The sequence below is a fragment of the Diabrotica undecimpunctata genome, chromosome 2 (genome assembly GCF_040954645.1).
Source record: "Diabrotica undecimpunctata isolate CICGRU chromosome 2, icDiaUnde3, whole genome shotgun sequence".
Lineage (NCBI taxonomy): Eukaryota > Metazoa > Arthropoda > Insecta > Coleoptera > Chrysomelidae > Diabrotica > Diabrotica undecimpunctata.
The window spans coordinates 70745013-70767491 of record NC_092804.1 but is presented as its reverse complement, the minus strand read 5'-3'; the positions used below and the strand labels follow the sequence as shown (position 1 = coordinate 70767491).

Sequence of the window (22479 nt, the reverse complement as noted above, 5' to 3'; positions counted from 1 at the left end):
TTCCGATTTGTAACCATTATAAGCAACAAACTGCGTTCTATTTGACAAGTAAGACCTCATAAAAGTCACGGCATCCTCAGAAAGACCAAAGAGACATAATTTAGAAAGTAATACGCCGTGGTGAATTCTATCGAACGCCTTCGTAAAGTCAGTATATATGACGTCAACTTGACTTCTATTATCTAGGGCCGCTGAGATATACTGTGTGACAATTAATCAGTTTGTCACAGTGGACCGATTGGAGACAAAACCATGTTAATATTGAGACAGCTGATTACGAGTGCGTGAGTAAATACGATTATACAAAACTATTCAAAGACACAAAGACTTTCGATAGATTGCAGATAATGGAAATTGGTCTGTAGTTTTCTACCTGGCCCTTTTCACCAGTTTTGAATATTGGGCATACTTTTGACTCCTTCCAGAGACTCGGATATTCCTTGTTAAGAAGACATAAATTAAAATTTTTTAATAGTGGCACAGTTAAGGCACCTATGCAATCCTTAACCAAAAAGGATGGAATATTATCAGGTCCACACGTCATTTTGTCTTTCAATTTCTTACTAGCCAAAATTGTCTCAGACTCTAAAATAGGATAAAAATTTAAGTAATCTGCGTTAACTGAGGAAGATTTAGCCTTGAAATTAATATCTGATGACAGAAAAACACTCTTGAACAATTCTGCAAACACATTCACAATATTTTGTGGGTCGGAGGTAGTAATGTCATTATATTTCATTACACCAGGAATTCTTGAACTATTATTTTTTGAATTTACGTACGACCAAAACTTCTTGGGGTTGATGGATAAAGCAATTTGGATATTCTCGACATATACATTGTAGGCCAAACTGAATTTTGATTTGACAAGGTGTCTTAACCGTTGAATCTCAAGCAAATCACACTGATTTTTGAATCGTTTAAACTTTTTTCTAAACTTTGCTTTTAATTTGATGTTGTGAATGATATCAGCATCGAACCAGGGTGGGTATTTATGGCTAAAGTTTTTGTAAACTGGAATATACTTATTAAACACAGAAAAAATCTTATCATAAAAGTTATTTAAAGTTTCATTAACGTCATTAGAAGTATCCAGAGAGTTCCAATCCGTTTCATACAGTTCTCGATATAAAGCAGGAAAATTTGCTTTTTTAAAGTTGTAAGTTAATTGCTCCAAACCATACCTAAATTTAGGCTCTTTTACAAATATATCCGTAAATGTTATTAGAGGAGCTGGGTGATGAGAGTCTTCATATACCAAAGGTGAGTCATCATGCTTCACTTCACAACTGAAACGCGATAAGACCAAATCTAGCAGTCTACCCAAAAGATTAACAACATTGTTAAATTGTCTAAGGCCAGTAGAGCCCGCAAAACTTAAAACTACAGAAGTTTTGAAATCATACAAATAATCATATCATTATCTATAAACCTTGAAACATTGAAATCGCCGAGTACTATGCAGTCATTATTTAAGTAATCAAATTGCTCTAAGCAATCGAGAAAATATTCAATGTCTACCAAACTTAACCTATCAGGTAAATAAACAACAACTATATAAAAATATTTGTAACCAATCCGGCACTTGACAATAATAAGATCAATTAGTGGAAATTGTGCGTCGAGAGCCGTAATGTCCAATATTATATAATGTGTGTTGATGAAAATCGGAGGTTTCCATATTTTTACCGTGATACATTGGACTATTAGGCATAAAAAATGATTTAATTGGTGTAAAAATATATATTTTAGTTTAAAATAAATAAATTACATTTGAACCTAATCAAATTTATACTTTTATAAATAGTAAGTCTTAATATCATCTGATATCTTTTCAGCTACCATTAAAACTGGCATTTCAGTATGTCCCGCAATAGGAGTGGGAAAAATGCTAGCGTCTACTACCCTTAAGTTATTTATACTAAAAACTTTAAGTTTTGAATCTACCACTGCGCCATTTTCATGACTTTTGCCCATAGGGCATGTGCCAGTACCATGATAGAATGGAGCTGCCATGTATCTTATATAACAATACCAATACTCTCTAGAAGTTTTTGCAAATGATTCACATTGAGGAAGAGGATTAGCTACATATTTTAAGCCTAATTTTTGATATGATGGTGTTCTAGTCATATTAAATATTAGCTCTATTCCTTGATATGAGACTTCAATATCTGTATTATTGACATCTGAGAAGAATTTTGGGTTTATTAAAGGATATTCAAAAGGATCCTTGTTTTTCAACCTTATCGTTCCTCTTGAAATCGGTGCAATGTTAGAAAAATAGAAACCCATCTGTTGATCGCTGTTAGCGAAGTATGCTTGGTAAATATCAGTATCAGATTTATAGAGTCCTGGTACACTTTGAGAATATTTTAAAACAAATGGAAAAACTTCCAAATTTGGAGCTTTCTTATTTCCGTAAGGGTTAACTCTATAAAACCCTACTCCGTGAGGCATCGAAAAACTGGTCAAACTGCCTTTTCCTTGACAAAAATCAGCAATATCTTCTTTTAGTGGTTCTTCGGGATTAGTCATACTCGGCGTAAAACCAATTATAACTAAAGGATGATCGACAAAGCTGGATCCAACTTCTAAATTTGTTATAACATCTATACCAATTTCTAGAAGATGTTTTTGAGGGCCAACACCTGAAAGCATTAATATTTGTGGGCTACCAACTACTCCAGCTGACAGAATAATTTCTTTCTTTGCTTTTACTCGAAATGTTCTTCCTGAATTGGTAAATATAACGCTTGATGCCGTTTTATTTAAATTGTTTATTTCTATTTTCGTCACAAAACTGTTGGTCAATACTTGAAGGTTGCCTCTTTTAAGAAATGGTATAATATAAATAGATCCTGTGTCTTCTCGTTTACCATCTTTTAGAAATAGTTGGAAAACAGAACCACCCAGTTGTTTTGGTGAATTATGATCTGTGAGATTAATTCCTAACTCAGTGTTAGCGTCTAAAAATGTCTGAGTAAGGAAATTTTGTGGTACACTCTGTTGAATATCCATCATTCCGTTTTTACCATGATATTTTATATTTATTGGAGAATATTGGTCTGTCCAGTGAAGATTTTCTGCTTTTTTAAAATACCTTAAAACATTTTTGTAAGTCCAAGTCAAGTCGTTCGTAATTTCAGCCCAGTTATTATAATTTTCAGGACTGCCTTTAGTACAGATTGCAGCATTAATTAGTGTAGAACCACCAACACCCTTACCACGAGGATATATGTTTATTTCATTATTACCTAAAAAAAAATAAAAGATATTTTTAGCAATTTTTATAATAAATTTAAAATTAAAATAATGTTAACCCTTTCGCTCACGAGTTTTTGTTTGCACATATAAATATTATTTTTTGGTTAATCTCTTGGTAAAATATGATAAATAACACCGTTGAATTGTTTTTTCAAAATTTGCTTCCTTAGGTATATGAAAAAAAATAATGTCTACAACTGTAGACATAAATAGTCAATGAATTAAGTTATAGAATTTATTGAAGAATGAAAATACAGTAAAAAATAAAACAAAATGTAAGTATGAAACATAAAAGGTAAGTATTTATTTTACATGGCAATTTACAAAACAGTTGCGATCTTTTTGGAGGCACAAATGCACCTTACATTTAGTGCAAGTCCATCTAGACTTGCGTTTGCAGCCAAAATTCTTGCACCTTACAGGAAGGGACACTCCAGTGTGCTCAGGCATATGATTTATGTTGTGTAATTGTACCGCTGCAAGAGGCCTTACTTCAATCCTAGTTCGACCCAGTTGAACAGGGGCATCATTTTTTGAAGGCCTTCGTACGTTCTTCTTGGAAATGTCATTGCCCTGCTTGATGAGCACCTCTCCTATCTCCATTCTGAAGTGCAATAAGTCTAGTTGTTTTTTCGTTGGGCGACCAAGTAATTGGCAATCTTTTCTGTACTTTAACCAATAATTTACAATTGTCATATCCACCGCATGAAATATCATTCTCAGTGTCCATTTTTTGGAGCGAATTTTTGTTCGGTATAATGATATAAGAGCGTCAGCTTTGTCGACTCCGCACATTGAAGTATTGTATTCCTTCACTATTTGAGGTCTGTTCACTTCAATTCGTGTTTTGTAGTTTTATCCCAACGTTTTACTGTATCTTGTTCTCCCATTCCTACATAGTTTGAAGCCAATGCTACTGGCTTATTGTCCAACTAGTTGACCAAAAAAACTCCACCATTTGATATCACTTCCTCAGAAAATCCCCTTTACCAAATTTTTTAGCTGTTTTAGGATTTATTTCCGTTGTCTTCCCTTGATAGATAATAAAATTGTATTTTAGACCACTTGCACCACAAAGTAGTAATAATTTTAAGCCCCATGGATGCAGTTTATTTTTTATATACTGTTTTATATTTAATTGGCCTTTGAAAAGAACCATTTGTTCATCCACGCAAACATAGTTCTCTACTTCTAGCTCCCTGCATCTATTTAGTACTGAACTAAAGACTGGTCTCACCTTCCATAGCTTGTTGTTCTGATTTCGGTCCTCCAAAGTGTTAACACAATGTAGATGGGTTTGAAGTTTGTAGAATATATTTATGGACATTGTCTCGGTAAATATTGACACCTTCAATGATTTATTGCAGTACATACTTAGACGTGGAAACTTCAAACAACTAATAATAATGTGTAGTCCAAATAAAGCTTTCAGCTCTTTCAAATTGGTTGGTGAGAAATGGTTATTATTATTCTGAAGAGCATGAATATTGGTACAATCGACCATTTTTTCGAATAAGTTTTCTGTAAAATATTTCATGAAATACTCTACTGGATACATTTCATTCTCAAGCGAAAGGTTTTGAACCAATTGTTCCTCAAAAAACATACTTCTGGTTTGGAACTTGACGTCTTGCTTCAATATGATCTTATTTCTTTGGGATATATCCATATTTCGATCAGAATCTGAAGTTGGATGTTCCTCAACCATAATGCTTTCCTCGATAACATCATGGAACTCGTCTGCTTTTGCAATTATATCCTCCATATCATCAGGTAAAGGATCTCCAATTCCTCTTCGCATTACAATATCTTCATATTCATCGCTACAATCGCTTTCAGACCCTTCAATATCAGAAAGGCCCTTATCTAGCTCTTCAAGAAAATGATTTTGGGTTAAATATTTCCTCTTAGATATGATTTTCTGAAAAAAATAAAATATCTTAAAAAAATTAAACTTTCCTTTTATACAATTGTCTACAATTGGAGACACCATATTTTAGATACCTGTTATAGTCACTGCAAAAAATATATGACGAAAATATTTATATTCATCTAATAATACAATACTTGTACTCAAAATAAAAACATAAAATCGACTGGATGACCAATAAGTTTTGACATATTTATCGAATTACGAGAGCTTACCTGATTAGAACGTGTAACACAGTAACCACCATGTAAACAGCTGTTATAAATTGTTGCTTCTCTCTGCTAGAAGTCACTGTAAACTGGGCAATACTTATTACAGAATGTCTGTGGATGTATAAGATATCACATAACTGTAAAACGAAGCCAATTTTGGGTAGGGCAGATACTTGAAAATTATGTGTAAATTGTAGACGCTATGAGCGAAAGGGTTAAACTAATTAATGATGACTATATTCAAATTTTATGCAGCAATATAGTGATTGCATTGTGTACGATTTAATGTTTATATCTAGAATGTCTATATATTTATGTTTGTAAATCTCACCAGGCTTGAGCCATTAGGTCTATTTTTTTACTTGTATTTTTATTTATTTTGTATTTACTTTCAAATTCTTCTTCTTCTTTTTATATAGACATAACTCTGTCTGTTTTTCAACTTTCGTGACTTTACTAATCTGTTGTCATTCGGCTTATATGGTCGTTCCATTCTACTCTTCCTTCTGTTTCTTACCCAGTCCTTGGTGTCCTCCACCTTGCATCTACATCGTATATCCGTACTTCTAGCTCTGTCCCATAGTGTCTTACCATCAATTTTTCTAAGTGTTTTCTTCTTATGATGAAGATATAGATGAAAACAAAACATACTTTCAATTTGATTTTATTAAATTGATTTTTGATTATTACCTTTAAATATATTTTATAATTTTTTCATGCAGTTCTTTACATTTTATTTTCATTTTATTCTGAACAATGATTTTATTAGCCAATTATCGATATTAATTCTATACATACATACATATACATTCCTTTTGCCTATTTCTTTAGGAGATATATATCTTTAATTTTTAATTAAATACTGAAGAATTCATAATCAGGTCGGAACTCTGAACTCAGCTGATGTCGGTAGTGATTATTCTCTGCATATGCAATGACCACTTACCAATAACATCAGATAAAGTGAAAAAAGCAATAATACAACTAAAAGATGGCAAAGCTCCTGGACCTGACAATGCCTATGCTGAAGTAATACAGCTATTTAATACCGAGGGTACTCAAAGACTAACAAAAATATTCAATGACATATATATTTAAACGGAATAATATTAAGATCATTGCTGAAATCAACGTTTATTGCTTTATCAAAAAGAGCAAAATCCGTATACAGAAATGATTTCCGAACCATCAGCTTAATGAGCCACATTTTAAAGTTATTTCTAAAAATCATACATCAAAGAATATATAGACTATACGAAGAAAAAATCAGATGTACACAATTTGGTTTTCGGAATGCAGTGGGTACGAGAGAGGCTCTTTTTAGTATACAAGTGCTATTTCAACGATGTAGAGATGTATATTGCGATATTTATGCATGCTCTATTGATTGCCATAAAGTATTCGATACACGACAAGCTGATAGAGATATTAACAAATATTGGAAACACCTGTGATCTAAGAATTATTAGCAATCTTTACTGGAATAAAACATAGTCTATCCGTACAGAGGCAGGAGAATCCGATGATATCAAAATCAAACGTGTGGTCCAACAGGGATATATACTATCACCCTTGCTGTTTAACATATACTCTGAGGAAATATTTTAAGAAGCAGTAAAGGATGTTGAAACCAGAATTTGAATAGCCAGAGAATGTATCAATAACAGCAGATACGCGGATGACACGGTGGTATTCGCTGACAGTTATAAAGCCCTCCAGGAGTTAATGAATAGAATCATAGAAGTGAGTCAGAGATATGGAATTTCACTGAAGATTAAGAAATCAAAATTTATGATGATCTCTAAGAAGGAACAACATCGATCGAGGTTTACTCCTCTGAGCGGGAGTGTCGTTTTATGAGCTGACGTCATTCTACGCTCGCCTTACAAGTATTAGCTACTAACTACTAAACTATTTTTTGTTGTCAGTTTTATCAATTTTTGGTGTACATTTGCTACTGTTTGAACCTTTTCCAGCCTTCTTATATCTGTACAAAGATTTTTTGCTTATCTTTAAATCCTTAAATAATACAAACTTGTCGTTTAGATTATTTGGAATTGCATCACTATAAGCTTGCCGACCATACTTCAAGGTAAAGTGCATGGGAAAAGAGGTCCAAGACGAAGAAGAATATCCTGGCTGCATAACCTGCGAAAATGGTTTAACTTAACCACTACCGGACTTTTCAGGGCAGCAGTCAACAAAGTCAGAATAGCCATGTTAGTGTCCAACCTCTGTAACGGATAGGCACCATAAGAAGAAGAAAGCTTGCCGAAACAGGTAGACATCCATTGGGAGATGTTATATAAATTTGTCTTTTAAGGTTTTCGCCGTGGGTAAAGTTTCTTCATCTTGAGTTGAATTAGTTATAATGGTGACATTTTGGGTGAATTCTTACAAAAATGTTAAATTTATTCAGAGCTTCATCAGCTTTCTTAAGAGACACATAAAACAGGCAAGAATTTCCACTTTTTATATTGGCAAATTTTGGACAACTAAATTTATAGTTTCTTCATGAATTAAAAGCCGCTTTACATACGTCGAGGGGAACATTATCCAAAAATTGGAATGTTGATATTAATGGTCTTTGTATATTCAACAAAGCATAGGTATAGTACATTTGCTTTTATCATTATTCCTTTAACCTTCCTCCACGCCATTGATATAGTTTATTCGCTTAGCTCGGGAATATTTTGACAGATTTATTGTCGGAAACCTACAACACAAAAATTTCTACCTCACACTATTAACACCTCAAAAAAACTTAAATATTGCCGATTTCTTTTATTATACAGTATAGTTATATTAAAATATAAATAATGTAAATTAACTTTAAACTTGTTATATTGGAAATTTTCAATATTGCCGAATTTTAATGAGCAAAAATTACTATTGGACACAAATCTGCCTAACATAACGGCGTCAATTGTTGAAAAATTATTATTATTTGCTTTGATAAATTTTCTGTTCATAGAGAATTGTACTTTATTGATACTAATACTACTATTTTTTAAGGTAAAATAACCAAAGTTTATGTTGGTTCTATCATACGACCAACATGTCACCAACAATGAAGTATGTCGCATTGTCTAAGCCTTTTCTGATTGCCTGCCTAATTTTGTTGAATTTATTTCCTTAAAATATTTTGTAAATAAATAAATATTGATTGGCGGTAATTAATCTGAGTTTTATTTTGTTTATTATCATTTTACTATATTTACACCAAACAAATATTAATGGTACAAAAACTATTTTGTAAATAGTAATTTTTCTATTCGTATATACAAATTTATAAACGATTATACAATTTCAAAAATATAAACACTAAAACATTTGACTTCTTGTTTTAATTTAAGAAATACTTTGTTAATAAACTACATGTGAATTAATGTTTATTTACGTGGGTTTGGTTGTACAGTAATTTCCTGTTATACTCTGTTCGCTACTCCCAGTCCGAACTGTCTAGTGAATTTAGTAATTATTTTTTTTGCGAAGTTAGTTACTTTTTGACAGACTAAAAGTGGCTAGAAATTACTATACAACCAAGCACACGCACTCATAGCCAATATTAATAGTAAACAAACTAAATAGTAAATAAAATAGAACTTTGCGAATTACCGACAATCAATATTTATTTATCTGCACCATATAATAAATAGTTATGTTAAATTATAACAACTAAAATATATTTTTTAAATATATACTACCCAAAATTTGATGGGTTTAGTATACACTTCCACTATTTAGAATAATTCTTCTTTTTTAAATAAAGAAGTCTGCAATAGTAGGATACTTGAGCTATTAATACTGAGAAGTAGGAATTGTTGTGTTGTAGGTTTCCGACAATGAATCTGTCAAAATTTGCCCGAGCTAAGCGAATGGAGTATACTTCTAGTCTGTCAAAATACATATAACTTATTCACAAAAAAATAATTACTATTTCACTAGACAGTTGGGACTGAGATTAGCGAACCAACTTTATCAACTTTAACTTACCTGAGCCGTCAGGCCTCTGTGATACCATTGGATAGCCCCAGTTAAAATTTGACTGATGTGTCAGCGAAAAAGTATTTGAGATAAATTGATGTACTCCAAGACTAGTGTAATTTCCGGCTTCTATCACAAGCACACTCCAATTTGCGATTTCTGAAAGTCTGTTAGCCACTACACATCCAGCCGTACCGCCGCCAATTATTACAAAGTCATATGTTCCATAATCTGCAAAATTGTAAATATTGTTTAAAACATTGATTCTAATAATGATATTGATAAAATTTTTTTATTAGAACGTTTCATCACTGATCAAGAAATACATAAAATATGCTGAGAACATATCTAATATGTTTCTAGTTCTGGATATATACTACCAGAGTTAATAAAGTACGACATAGAAAAAGTAACCTTTTCTCCTATCTATTTCAACCGTGGTTCTACCAAATAAAATTCGAACATGTTCTACCAAGGTTTGATTTTTCTTCGAATGCTCTCTACAAACAGTTTACTTATACTGGTTGGGGACAAATAAGTGTAGCAAACAAACGTTGGTGATGTTTGAGGCACACAAAATGAACGAAGCCTTGTTGCTCAGAATCGGGTGAGATGTGGGCGTGGTTCTCTGGATAATTCCTACCTGCTCAGAAACAAAAGAAAAACGGGAAAGAAGAAAAATTAGAGAGATGATAGCTACTAGAGCTAAATTAGACATATGGGATAAATATTACAAAGCAAAAAAGTATTAAAAATTTGCCAAAAAGGACAGAAAATAAGTTATAAAAAATTACCAAAAACAAGGGCGTTATAATACTTTGTTTTTTTTTTGTGAGAGACAAAGAAACCTCAAAACCAAAAATAACAAATGTTATTTATCATAGTTACCTTGTATTTTAGCTTAACAAACATGATATCAAATACTTATTCGTGGTTCAAGAGAACAGAAGATTGTTATAGAAATAAAAAACAATACACAATTATAAGGAACAAACCATATTTATTATTAACCAAAACATAAAAAAAATTAGGCATATTAAGCTTATTATTATTATTATTATATCATGATATATGTAGTTTTTTGCTCTTAATCTACATACAAAAATGTAGTGTTGTATATAAAAAAACAAATAAAACAATGATCAAAAAATATAATTTACGGAATGTATCCCTTTCAAAAAACATTATAATAACTCTGCACGACACTGAATACATAAAATGTCGAAAAAAATGAATTTGAAAACTAATAGGCGTTTTTCTCCTATACAGATCACCATTTTCTGAAATATTCAGCAGTTATTTAATAAGCTTTTGCAGGATTAATTTGCAGAAAAATTATAAAAAAACTTACTGCGAATTCTTTGTTTTAATTAAGTTGCTTCTACTGTAGACTTGCTGATTCGTTATATAGACTAAAGGCTTTTCCAATATTAACCAAGTTTCCCAGTAATAAAAAAAACTTGTTTTCTTTGCCATAATTCGGCAAGCAAACAAAGAAGAACCTTTTACTTAACTATTAATTCACTAAACTGGAAATTGTTTGGTTCTAAGGGCTCAGAGCCGTTAGAAGGTGAACTGTATAAATTATTAAGATATACAGGGTCGGACAAAAGTAAATATATTAAATTAAGTTAAAGGATTTTTAAATACTTCAACTAAGATTTACAGAATTTTTGGATTGTTACATTGCTACAGTACTTCGAGTTTTTTCGAAGAAATATAGCATTGTCCTTTCGACAGTGGTGAGTTAGAACTTTTAACCTTCGATAATTACTGATTCAATGCTATGGAACGTCTTCTAAAATGATGCTTTACTGACTTATTTCCCATAGGTAAATATTTCGATGTTTTTTCTTCTATATAATCCAGTCAAAATTAATATTTTTTTAATGTTAAATGGAAGCAAGTATGCAAACCTCGATTAGATTGAAGAAAAAGGCTAATGACAAATTTTCGTTTATCCAGATTTAGCCATACGGCTCACACTCCCTCTAAGGGGAAAATTCACTCATCCCAGATACCTACGGTATCAAAAGGATTGAGCTCTGGTGGGACTCTTTCCATGTTATCGAGTCCTAGGTGACTTGGTATGTCGGTGTATCTCCCAAAAATTTTCGTACGCATCTGGAGGTCGAAAGTAACACAGCTTTCTGCATAATCTTATATAGATGTTCATTTAGACCCAGCTTTTTTATGTTTTCTAGGAGGCTCTTCGGGACGACTCCAGTGGTAGAAAGAATAATAGGTATCGTCTGGGTACTTTCCATTCTCCATTGTCTCCTGATTTGTATTTCTAGATCTCTGTACTTGGCGATCTTTTCGTTGTATTTAACACGTAAATTATTGGTGTTGGGTATCGCCACATCAATAAGTGTTGTTTGCTTAGTAATTTTATTAACTAGTATGAGATCGGGTCTATTATGGGCCACTGGTTGGTCTGTAAGCACAGTGCGGTCCCAGTATAGCTTGTAGTTGTCATTTTCAAGCATTCTATCAGGGACGTATTGATAATAAGGAAGATGGTCGGTTTGGAGAAGTCCCAGTTTGTCAGCTAGTTCTTGGTGGATAATCTTTCCTACTGAGTCATGACGGTCTTTATAATCAGTACCGACAAATGCCTGGCAGCCACCGGTAAGATGTTGGATAGTTTCTTGGGCTTGGCATCCATATCGGCATTTGTCATTTTGGACTTGAGCATCTTTAACAATATATTTCAGGTAATTTTTAGTTGGAATAACCTGATCCTGAATGGCAAGTAGGAAACCCTCAGTCTCGGGAAACATCTTTCCTGATGTCAACCAATAGTTCGACGCTGTATTGTCGACATATTCTTGGCTGATCTCATTAAGATGTCGCCCATGCAGAGGTTTACTCATCCAGGCGCGCATTTTGTCTTGCTTAGTCAGGTGGTTTATGCGCATTTCTTGTTCCCTCAGTTTAAGCGGCGTCGTATCATCTACTGCGCAAATTGCTCGATGTAAAGTAGATGTCTCAGCCTGTACCTGAAAATAAGTTCTTAAATTAGCAATTTGTTTATCCAATTGCTCACCTATATCCATAAGTCCTCTTCCCCCTTGATACCGCGGTAATGTTGTTCTCTCTACTGCACTACGTGGATGATGTTTTTGCGCCTTTGTGAGAAGTGTTCTTACTTTCCGCTGAAGACCCTCTATATCCGTTTTTGACCACTTTATAATACCAAATGAGTAGCTCAGCGCGGAACCGGCGTACGTATTTAATGCCTTAAACAAATTTTTACTGTTAAGATATGACCGATTTAGTTGTCTTACTCTTCGCACGAACTCCGAAGTTAGTTCGGTTTTCATTTGTTTATGGTCAATTTTCCGCGCTTGTTTTACTCCGAGATATTTGTACATATCATTTTCACCCATTGCCTCGATGTTTTGGCCATCTTGCATATCGAAACCTCCGGGCTGAACCTTTCCTCTGACTATGTTTAGTATACGGCACTTGTCTAGTCCAAAATTCATACTGATATCATTTGAGAAATTTTCTACAGTTTTTAGCATCTCATCTAGGTGGTTTCGAGTGGAAGCCATTAATTTTAAATCATCCATATACAACAGATGATTAAGCTTCGCTACAACAGTGTTGTTATTTTTGATGCTAAAACCTGAGTCAGTAGAGTTCAGCAGCTGAGATAGTGGGTTCATTGCTAGGCAAAACCAAAGTGGACTTAACGAGTCCCCCTGGAAAAGCCCCCGGTTAATAGGGATATCTTCAGTTTCGATATTAATTTCACCCGGTATTTGAAGGTGAATTTTAGTCTTCCACTCTGCCATTATATGCTTCAAAAAGGTCACGAGATTATCATCGACTTTATATATTTTCAATATATCTATAAGCCATTCATGCGGCACTGAATCAAAAGCCTTCTTATAGTCAATGAAGGCAGTAAAAAGGTTTCTTTTTTTGTTGTATGCCTGGTTAGAAATGACTGAGTCGATAATAAGTTGTTCCTTGCAGCCCATGGACCCCTTAGCGCATCCTTTCTGTTGAGGCTCTATGATATTGTTCAGAGCACAATGTTGGTAGATACGCCGGGCCACACAGGATGTGACCAATTTGTACAAAGTTGGAAGACAAGTAATTGGGCGGTACTTTGCTGGATCTTGGGTCTTACTTTGATCCTTCGGTATTAGATAAGTGGTTCCCTGAGTAAGAAATGATGGTATTTCCTGTGAATTAGAAATAATATTATTAATAAATGCTGTTAAAAGCTCATTAACACTCCAAAACTTCTTTAGCCAGAAGTTTTGAACTCCGTCTGGTCCAGGAGATTTCCAGTTATGAAGCTCTTTGATAATGTTCGAGACTTCTTCAGTGGTGAAAGGTTCATAAGGAATATTACTGTAGTGTTGACAGTTGTTCGTCGTTTGTTCAATCCATCCAGCATTGTTGTTATGAGTAGCTGGCGTCGAAAGTTGGTTTCCCCAAAACTCATGAATTTCTTCTTGGCTTGGGTAGGATTTATTTACATTTTCTACGGTGGAATTAAGTTTTCTATAGAAAGCCTTCTCTGCATTCTCAAAAAGTATATTGTCGCATTTACGGTTGTTACTAACTTTGTATCTCCTTAGGCGACCTGAATAAACGGAGAGTTTTTGTTTTAATGTGTCCAGGCAGTGTTGAGCTGTGTTGTTCTCTGGATCATGTTGTGAGTGTCTTGGAGTATTCAGAATTATTTCTTCAGTTCTTTTAATTACTTTTCGACTGCTTACTTTCGAAAATAATTCAATTTTACTCAGCAGTCTTTTTTCCCAGGGTGCAATTCTGTTTTCAGTCCTTCCGATATTAGTTCCCCGCCGTGTTCTGATCTTAATGCCCATAACATTAGCAATTGCTGTTGCTGCACAATAAATCAGCATATGCAAATATTCTAATGTATGGGCTTCCACGATATAATTGGGTAGGACTTCAGTGTTCATAATTATTATTATTATTATTACTATTTTCTTTATCAAATTCTTTGTAACTATGAAGTTACAGTGCTTTATAGGCATCAAACAACTTACTTTTGATTTTTCGTCGACTATTAGGTAATAAATTTGGTCTTGCAACGATTGTTCTTCCTAATCGTCCCTACATATCTTAAAACTTTAAAAAACTTTAAAAAACTTTTGAAAGCGAGTTCGCTATTGCTGGAGAAGTTGTCGAACGTGATATTTCTGTTGGTTCTGATAAAAGGTTCATAGTCATTTCAAGTTGATTAATAACCATTTGCGTCAAGTTTTTAGTTTCATGAAGATTTTTTTTCCTGTTGTCTGAATGATACTGTATCTTAAACTGAAGAACCATCTGCACGTTGGCGTCGATGGTAAAATTACTGCCTGGTATTTAATATTTCCACAGGTTTGTTTCAACACGTTTACATAGGTCCTTAAATGATAGCAGTTTATTTTTCTCACTGATGAAATCTCTACCGTGATAAAAGTTTTTTTTATATACATATATAATAAAAATATTTCTTATATTTAAATTTTTTTTACTTTAGCTGGGGGGTTTCTTGAATATTATCATTATCAGTAACATTCATTTGATTAATAATGAGATGAATTTCAGCTGTAGTTGTGGATGGTTCTACTGTAAATGCAGTTTGAGCTATTTCATATGTAGTCCTGTCAAGTGATTTCTCTGGTATATGTGTAGAAACAATTGAAAGAAAGTCTTAAAGAAAGAGTCTGAAAATACTCAAATACTATGAATTAATTTAGAATTTATGGAAATCTAGTTGCAAAATTAAAATAATTATAAATTTTGTTTTAACGGTTTTAAAGGGATCTTCGGTATTCAAGCAGGTAATTGTTGTGTGTGTGTGTGTGCAAATTTTGGAACTATTTTATTCAGTTAAAATGTATAATAATATCAATAATATATAGTGAGTATCTTGTATTCGTAATATTAGAGTTAGTGAGTTTAATATATTACAAAAAAAAAAACAAATCGTAATTAATATAATACCCATATACTATAAAATAGTATATAGGTATTATATTATAAATATATTATAAAAATTATTAATAGTTAGCTGATCAGAAACTCTATAAAGAATCAAAGTTTAAATCAGTTTTGCGAGATTAGGAGTGATAGATTTGACTAAAGTTACTAATGTCAATTCTCTTGTTGAGAGCATTCGGGTGTATAAGTATGTAACTCATTTCCTCAAACTCTCTTTTAGTGAAATTTCTTTCATTGCAAAGAATGTTGTGCCAGACCACAAGTGTGCTTAGATAAGTCAATATCACTGTTGTGGGAGATTAATCTACCCGTAAGTGACCGCCCAGGAAATGTGTTAAACAACATTAATTTATTCTAGAGTGGAGAAAGGTGTCTTGGATTTGGAAAATTACTTTTTGGCACTTTTAACATTTTTTATTGATAATTTATTTGATATATTTCTAAATATTTCTTAAAAGTTTGTAATTTGAGAAAAGTATGGTAAGGAAAAGTAATGGAATATTGACGAAGTCAAAGGAGTCCCATGTGTTGAAGTTGGCCGAACTGTATTATTAACAGTATTATTTGAAATTCAGCGTAATTGGTCACCATTGGGTAAATCATTAATTGTGGAACCAAAAATTCCCGAGAAAAGGTATTTATTAATTAAGGAACAGACGTAGGAGTTTTCAATGGATGACAAATGGATGACAATAATGGTAGTTGAGAAACCTGTTGGAAGCCATAGCTCTTTTCCTATACCAACTTCTAACCAAGGTGTTATCTGCCTCATATACACACGCATATCTAAAAACGGTACGTTCTTAGTGATGAAATCTAATTCACAAGTGAATTGTAAATGAGGATGAAAATCGTTGTACACTGATAGGGTGGCCCATGTCCTGTCCAGTGGTAATGCTACAATTAGGTCATCCACATAGCGCTTAATAAAAGGAATTTCATAATCGAATAACCTTAATCGGCCAGCAATTAAGTCACCACAAATAAAATTAACGAGGATAGGAGAGATAGAGGAATCATAGGTGTTCCAAATATTTTTAAATAATATTTACTATCAAACATCTAAGAAATTAGTATCAAAGACTTATTTTAATAATTCTGCAAACACATTCCAAGAAACAGGTGAGTTAGGTTGGATGAGGTGCGGGCACGATTATTAAGTTTTCATATATCTGCGGTTCACTCTGATATCAAATTTATTACTTTTTTTATTACATCTGTAGAGTAAGGACTTTCTTATGAGTTTTCACATATTTCAATATACTTTTTAAGGAACTAAATGAGATGGAAAGAAATATGGATGTAAAACAAGAATACAACAAGCTCAAAACGATAATAAAAAAAATTGCTTATAAGAATTAGGAACAGAGAACAACGACAAAAAACACCATGAACCACCATGGATGACAGAAAACGTAAAAGAAATGATACAAGAAAAAACAAAATATATAAGAAATGACTAACAAATAAAACATCTAGTAATAGAGTAACATATCAAAGGAAAAACGGAGAAGTACGCAATCAAATAAAAGGAAAACAATTTCTGTGAACAAAAATGTGTCCAAGTTGAAAGTTTAATTGGTGGTTATTAGACTACGGAAGCATAGAGAACTATAACTAATCTAAAAAAAACACCCATAACTCCTTAAACAACGTAATTCCTATAGAAAAGTGGGAAAATCACTATAAACATTTAATTCAAGAGTCCAGATTGGAATATATGGGAGAGGAATACAAACAAATAGTAATACAACTAACAACGATGTCCGTATTGCATTAATTAAAATGAAAAACGGGCGATCTCCAGGACTTCTCCAGGCAATATAGCTGTAGAGTTACTTAAAGCGGGGGGTCCGCTCCTAATAGAACGAATAACTTTTTTAATGAATCAGTGCTGCCAACAAATTAAAGTACCATCTGAATGGAAAACCGCTCACCAAGTGTCCATCTTTAAAAAGGGTAATCGAAAAGACCCTAACTACTACAGAGGATTAAGTGTCCTATCTACCTTCGGGAGATTCTTTGGAAAGATAATAAATGGAAAACTACAAGATGATGTTGACATCTAATTAGCGAAGACCAAAATGGATTTACGCCTGGTAGATCTTGCACTGATAAATGTTTATACTCCAGCAATTAATAGAAAAAAGAATAGCGTTGGTACCGAAGTACATCTGGCCTTCATCGACCTCGAAAAGGCATATAATACAGTTCCAAGAGCCGCTAATCAGAGCCAATAAAAGTAACTAAAGGATTGAAATGACGTACTGTTCTCCCTGAACTTTGCGGATGACCAAGTCGTCTTAACTCAAGATTCTTATGATCTAGAATTTATGATAAAGCGTCTATACAGAGAATATGTAAAATGGGGGTTACAAGTCAGCATTAAGAAAACAGAATATTTAGCTACCAATTCAGATGCGAGATTTGAAGTGTTGATAGACGAGGACGTGGAAATCAAACAAGTGAAAAAATTAAAATATTTAGGTGCACTCATTGATAAAAACGGCTTGGCATAAACCAAAATTAAACACCGAACGTAAAATTGTAGGATGTCTGAACTCCTTACGGTGCGATCGCAATATTTCCAAAAGGAACACAAAAAGAATAGGACAAACCATGGTTGAATCAGTTCTTTGTTATGACTCTGAAGTATGGACAACTAATGCAGACCTGAAGAGAAGATTGTTGACAGTTGAAATGGATTATTTCAGAAGTGCTAGGACATCAAGGCTGGAAGGAAAGACCAACATGAAGATAACGTGAATGCTACAGAAACGGTCATTGACAGAATAGAAAGAAGAGGTTTAAAATGGTTTGGACACCTATTGAGAATGCCTGACGAACGGCTCCAAAAACTTCACAGATGAAAGCCTTCTGGAAGAAGAAAAAGAGGTAGACCTCGACGCTCATGGAATGAAGGAATTAGAAGAGCGATGGAATCGAGAGGTTTGGAGGAGGAGCATGCCTTGGACCGGGAGGATTGGCGGAGGAGAACGGGAATACGGCGATAGCCGTCTCCAAAATGTATTGTATTTACAAGTTGGATCCTCTAATATATGTATATATATATATATATATATATATATATATATATATATATATATATATATATCCAACTTCCAATTATCTCGTAAATTGCTAGTCATAATTGTACAAAATTTGAAGTACACCTATTTTGCGACACGAAAATTCCATATTTGATATTTGCAATGTTGCCAGATTTACCGTTTCTCTTATATTATTAGTAACTTTGGTTTTTCAAATTCATCATACTGTATATTCAATCATTATTAACATTTTCTATTCAATAGGAGTTCAACCATATGTAAAACTTATGATTTTATGTAGTCTGAAAGGTCTTAAATACATAATACAGTGCAAAATATGTATTTTAATAAATTTAAATATTTAAATGTAGAATGCTGTGATTTTGACATCTGTTCATCATTTCCATTATTAACTAAAACTGTCAGTAGTTGTATTTCGAAAAGATCTGCCAGATAAATTGCTTCTCTAAAATGGCTCTTAACGAAAAAGAAAGAAGTACTATTCTAATGAAGAGAGTACGGTGACAGAAAAAGATCTTATTGTGAAGTAACCAACTTGTGCAGTGATACTTTCCCAAACCGTTCTCCTATTCATAAGGCGACGGTACAAAAAACTGTAAAGCGATTTTAGGAATCTGGAGAAGTAAAAGATAGATACCGATCAGGTAGACTGAAAAGAGTTATGAATGACAACAAAACTTCAGGTATAATGCAAAGTTTTGTTGAAGATCCACATACATCCTCACTCAGGGTTGCACAAGTACATGATATAGGTCGTTCTTCAGTCTTACGTTTCGTAGATTAGAGTTTACTAAGGTAATGATGAATAAAATTGAAAATGGTGAAAATTTCGTTAAGAGAATATGTTTTTCCGATGAAGCAACCTTTACACTGTGTGGAAATGTAAATTGACACAATTTGAGGTACTGGAGTGACACAAAAATTAAATGTATGGTTAGGTATAGTAGGTACTCAGTTAATTGGGACATTTTTTATCGAAGAAAATTTAACGTTAGTTAAGAAATGTTACTTAGAACTGAAATTGTACCTACACTGAAAAACTTGTTTGGAGCCAATTTTAATCAGATATGGTTTCAGGAAGATAAAGCTCCAGCTCATTTTGGTATAAATGTTCGGCGTTATTTAGATAAGATATTTCCCGGACGATGGATTGGTAGACGTGGTAGAATTGAATGGCCTTTACGTTCACCTTATTTCAATCCTAAAGAGTATTTTTATTATTGTGGAAATACTTGAAAAATTCAGTTTACAAAACTAAAACAGCAAGTCTTGCAGAGCTAAGGCAACGTATAATCGATGAATCTCGAATAATTTCTAGAAAATCATGAAAAAATATGGTAGAAGCATTCTACCATCGATTAGAGTACTGTCAACTCACAAATGGAGAACATTTTGAACACTTGATAAATTAACCATTACGTTAAAAAATGTTGTAATCTATCAACTGTTACGTTTTAATGTAGTTGAAAACAGTTAGTATTAAAAAATTTATTGAGACAATGAGGCGTGGCCATACTTCTGTTTTATGTATTTAAGACCTTTCAGACTTCATAAAATCATAAGGGTTACATATGATTCAACTCGTATTGAATAGGAGATTCCAATAATGACTGAATGTACAGGGTGATGAATTTGAAAAACCAAAGTTACTAATAATATAAGAGAAATGGCAAATCTGGCAACATTACAAATATCAAATATGGAATCTCCTTATCCCAAAATGGGTGTACCTCAAATTTTGTACAATTATGTCTAGCGATTTACGAGATAATTGGCCGTTTCATGTCTCTCTTGCAGCAATTCCTACATCGGCCAAACATCTCAATTATTGAAAATACGTATTACACTACACAAAAGTGATTCCCGACTCCACCCTGACTGCTGTGCATTAGCTAAACATGTCCATTCCACTGGTCATCTCATGAACTATACTAACACTACAATTCTCCACCGTGAGAACAATAAATCTAAAAGAGAGTTCATTGCAATGTCTTATATGTTCCTTAACGATTTCTCCATTAATGTTAAGAGTGACATTAAGAATCTAAGCGATATATACCACTTCTTACTTAAATCAGATACCAAGAACAATACAACATCACAGATAACTAACTTGACTGATTTATCCATTAACAACTAACCTACTTTAATAATTAATTTTCATTAACTACAAAAGATAACATTCCCTTGCTTTTCTTAGATACATCTCAATAAGATATTATAATAATACATGAACAATATAATATAATTAAAAAAGAAAATCTAAAATAATATTTCCCTATACTGGGATTTAATTTCATTCGGTTTTACCAATGAACCTTAACGACATAAAGATTCGAAACAACTAGGTAATTGAATTTGTCACAGCATGCGTTCTGGCTAAAACAGAACCTCACATTTAAAGTTTCTAACAATTAAAAATTTAGTTATTGCCGACAATTCAAAGAATTACATCCTTTTAAATGTAGTTACATTGGGTTTTTCGATTAACCTTGGGTAAACCTTTACGTTTTAAGTTCAAAGCTACCATACATTTCCAACGTTAAAAAAACTGTTTTTTGCACATAGTAACAAAAACACCATTATGTTACTAGCAAAGTTTTTTAATATCCTACCTCTACAATTCTAAGTTACGGTAAGATCAATAGATAATATATGGTAGCTAATTATAGCTAATCATAGCTATCTTTTAATAGATAATATATGGTAGCTAATTATAATTTATTCTCTTTCAGCTCTGAAGAAGCCAAATTAATTCTCTCTGGCGTAAACGTCCGGCGAAACAATTGATACTCATTAGTCCTTCTTGCAGATTTCCCCAATATTTAAGAGTTTACTATTTAACTTATCTGCAAAGATTAAATTTCTTTTCTATATATATATATATATATATATATATATATATATATATACTCTTTAAACTAAATTTAAGGAGATTCAATTGTTTTTAGTTATTACAAGTCATTGTAGCGTTACTAATTTTCACATGAACATATATTTTCCTGTAATTTAAGTTTACAACATTAAGACAACATAAGACATTAAAAAATATTGTTCTACCTTCATACCCACTTTACTTGTTAACAAAAGTACGCATGTGCCATATTACCAGCTAAACACATTCTGTAAACTAAAACAAATAGCTCTTAAATAAAGAGGTATCGATATTGTAAAGGAGCAGTTATTAATTTTGCAATAAGTTACGTTATATATTCTTAATTAATTATAAAGAATTTTTTGGCTGATTTAATGTACGCCACACTGATTTAAATTGGTCTGTAGAATTTTAAATGTGCCTATGTCAAGAACATGCCTATGAATAAGTTTTAGCGAATATAAAAATCTATTTCCTTACCTATTATCGGTTCTTCTGTTGCTTCGTACATTTTTGCATTTTTGGGAAATTCATAAATCTTAGAACTTTTAGAACCTTCTTCCATTATGTCCATGTTATGTTTTATTTTTGAACTCGCTTCTCCATACACAATCAAAAATGAACCAAAAATAATCAGATATGTAGTAATTGTACTATTCATTATGATTTAATGGATATTTTGTTGTAATGCCTGTTTTTTGAATCAATATAAAATAATATTTATGTATTGTTTTAAATTGCACATAGGAAAAACTATAACAAATTTATTAGACGTATGTTAATTTGTTGAAAATATTTTTAAATACGTGTTATTAGCGCATATGCAGTCAATATTAGATAAACAAGTAGCATAACATAATATTGCTATAATTTAGTAATAATTAATTGAATGCAAACTATGTTAATTACACAGTAGTAAAAAACAACACGGAAATTTGTGGTTTATTTATAATAAAAATACGTATAAATAATATTGTAATTTAACGTTAGTTTACCAAACGTGACTGAGGCGATTTCTATATTTCGTTTTTAAAATCGAAATAATTTTAATTTAATAAACAAACAGAAAAATTTAAACCTTTTGTGATGATTGAAAAACATAACTAATCAACGGAGTGTGAGGGGCGAAACTATATTTAGTAGTAGGAATAGTACTTA

The 22479-nt window shown here is 32.6% G+C and overlaps 1 protein-coding gene across 1 annotated transcript; it reads right to left on the bottom strand.

Moving 5' to 3' along the window:
* Nucleotides 1–1794: 1794 nt before the first annotated feature.
* LOC140433342 (uncharacterized GMC-type oxidoreductase Mb1310-like) lies at nucleotides 1795–22086 on the bottom strand. Its single transcript, XM_072521371.1, has 3 exons — nucleotides 21802–22086; nucleotides 9406–9627; nucleotides 1795–3257 (listed from the first exon to the last, which is right to left on the bottom strand). The coding sequence occupies exons 1-3, from the start codon at nucleotides 21980–21982 to the stop codon at nucleotides 1798–1800; spliced, it is 1863 nt and encodes a 620-aa protein (XP_072377472.1). The 5' UTR covers nucleotides 21983–22086; the 3' UTR covers nucleotides 1795–1797.
* Between the last annotated feature and the right edge of the window lie 393 nt (nucleotides 22087–22479).

Coding starts and splice junctions, on each gene's coding strand:
- LOC140433342 (XM_072521371.1), bottom strand. CDS start 21,982: ATGAATAGTACAATTACTACATATCTGATTATTTTTGGTTCATTTTTG. Junction 9,628..21,801: donor AACAGAAGAACCGATAATAG/GTAAGGAAATAG, acceptor ACAATTTTGCAG/ATTATGGAACATATGACTTT. Junction 3,258..9,405: donor ACAGAGGCCTGACGGCTCAG/GTAAGTTAAAGT, acceptor ATTTTTTTTTAG/GTAATAATGAAATAAACATA.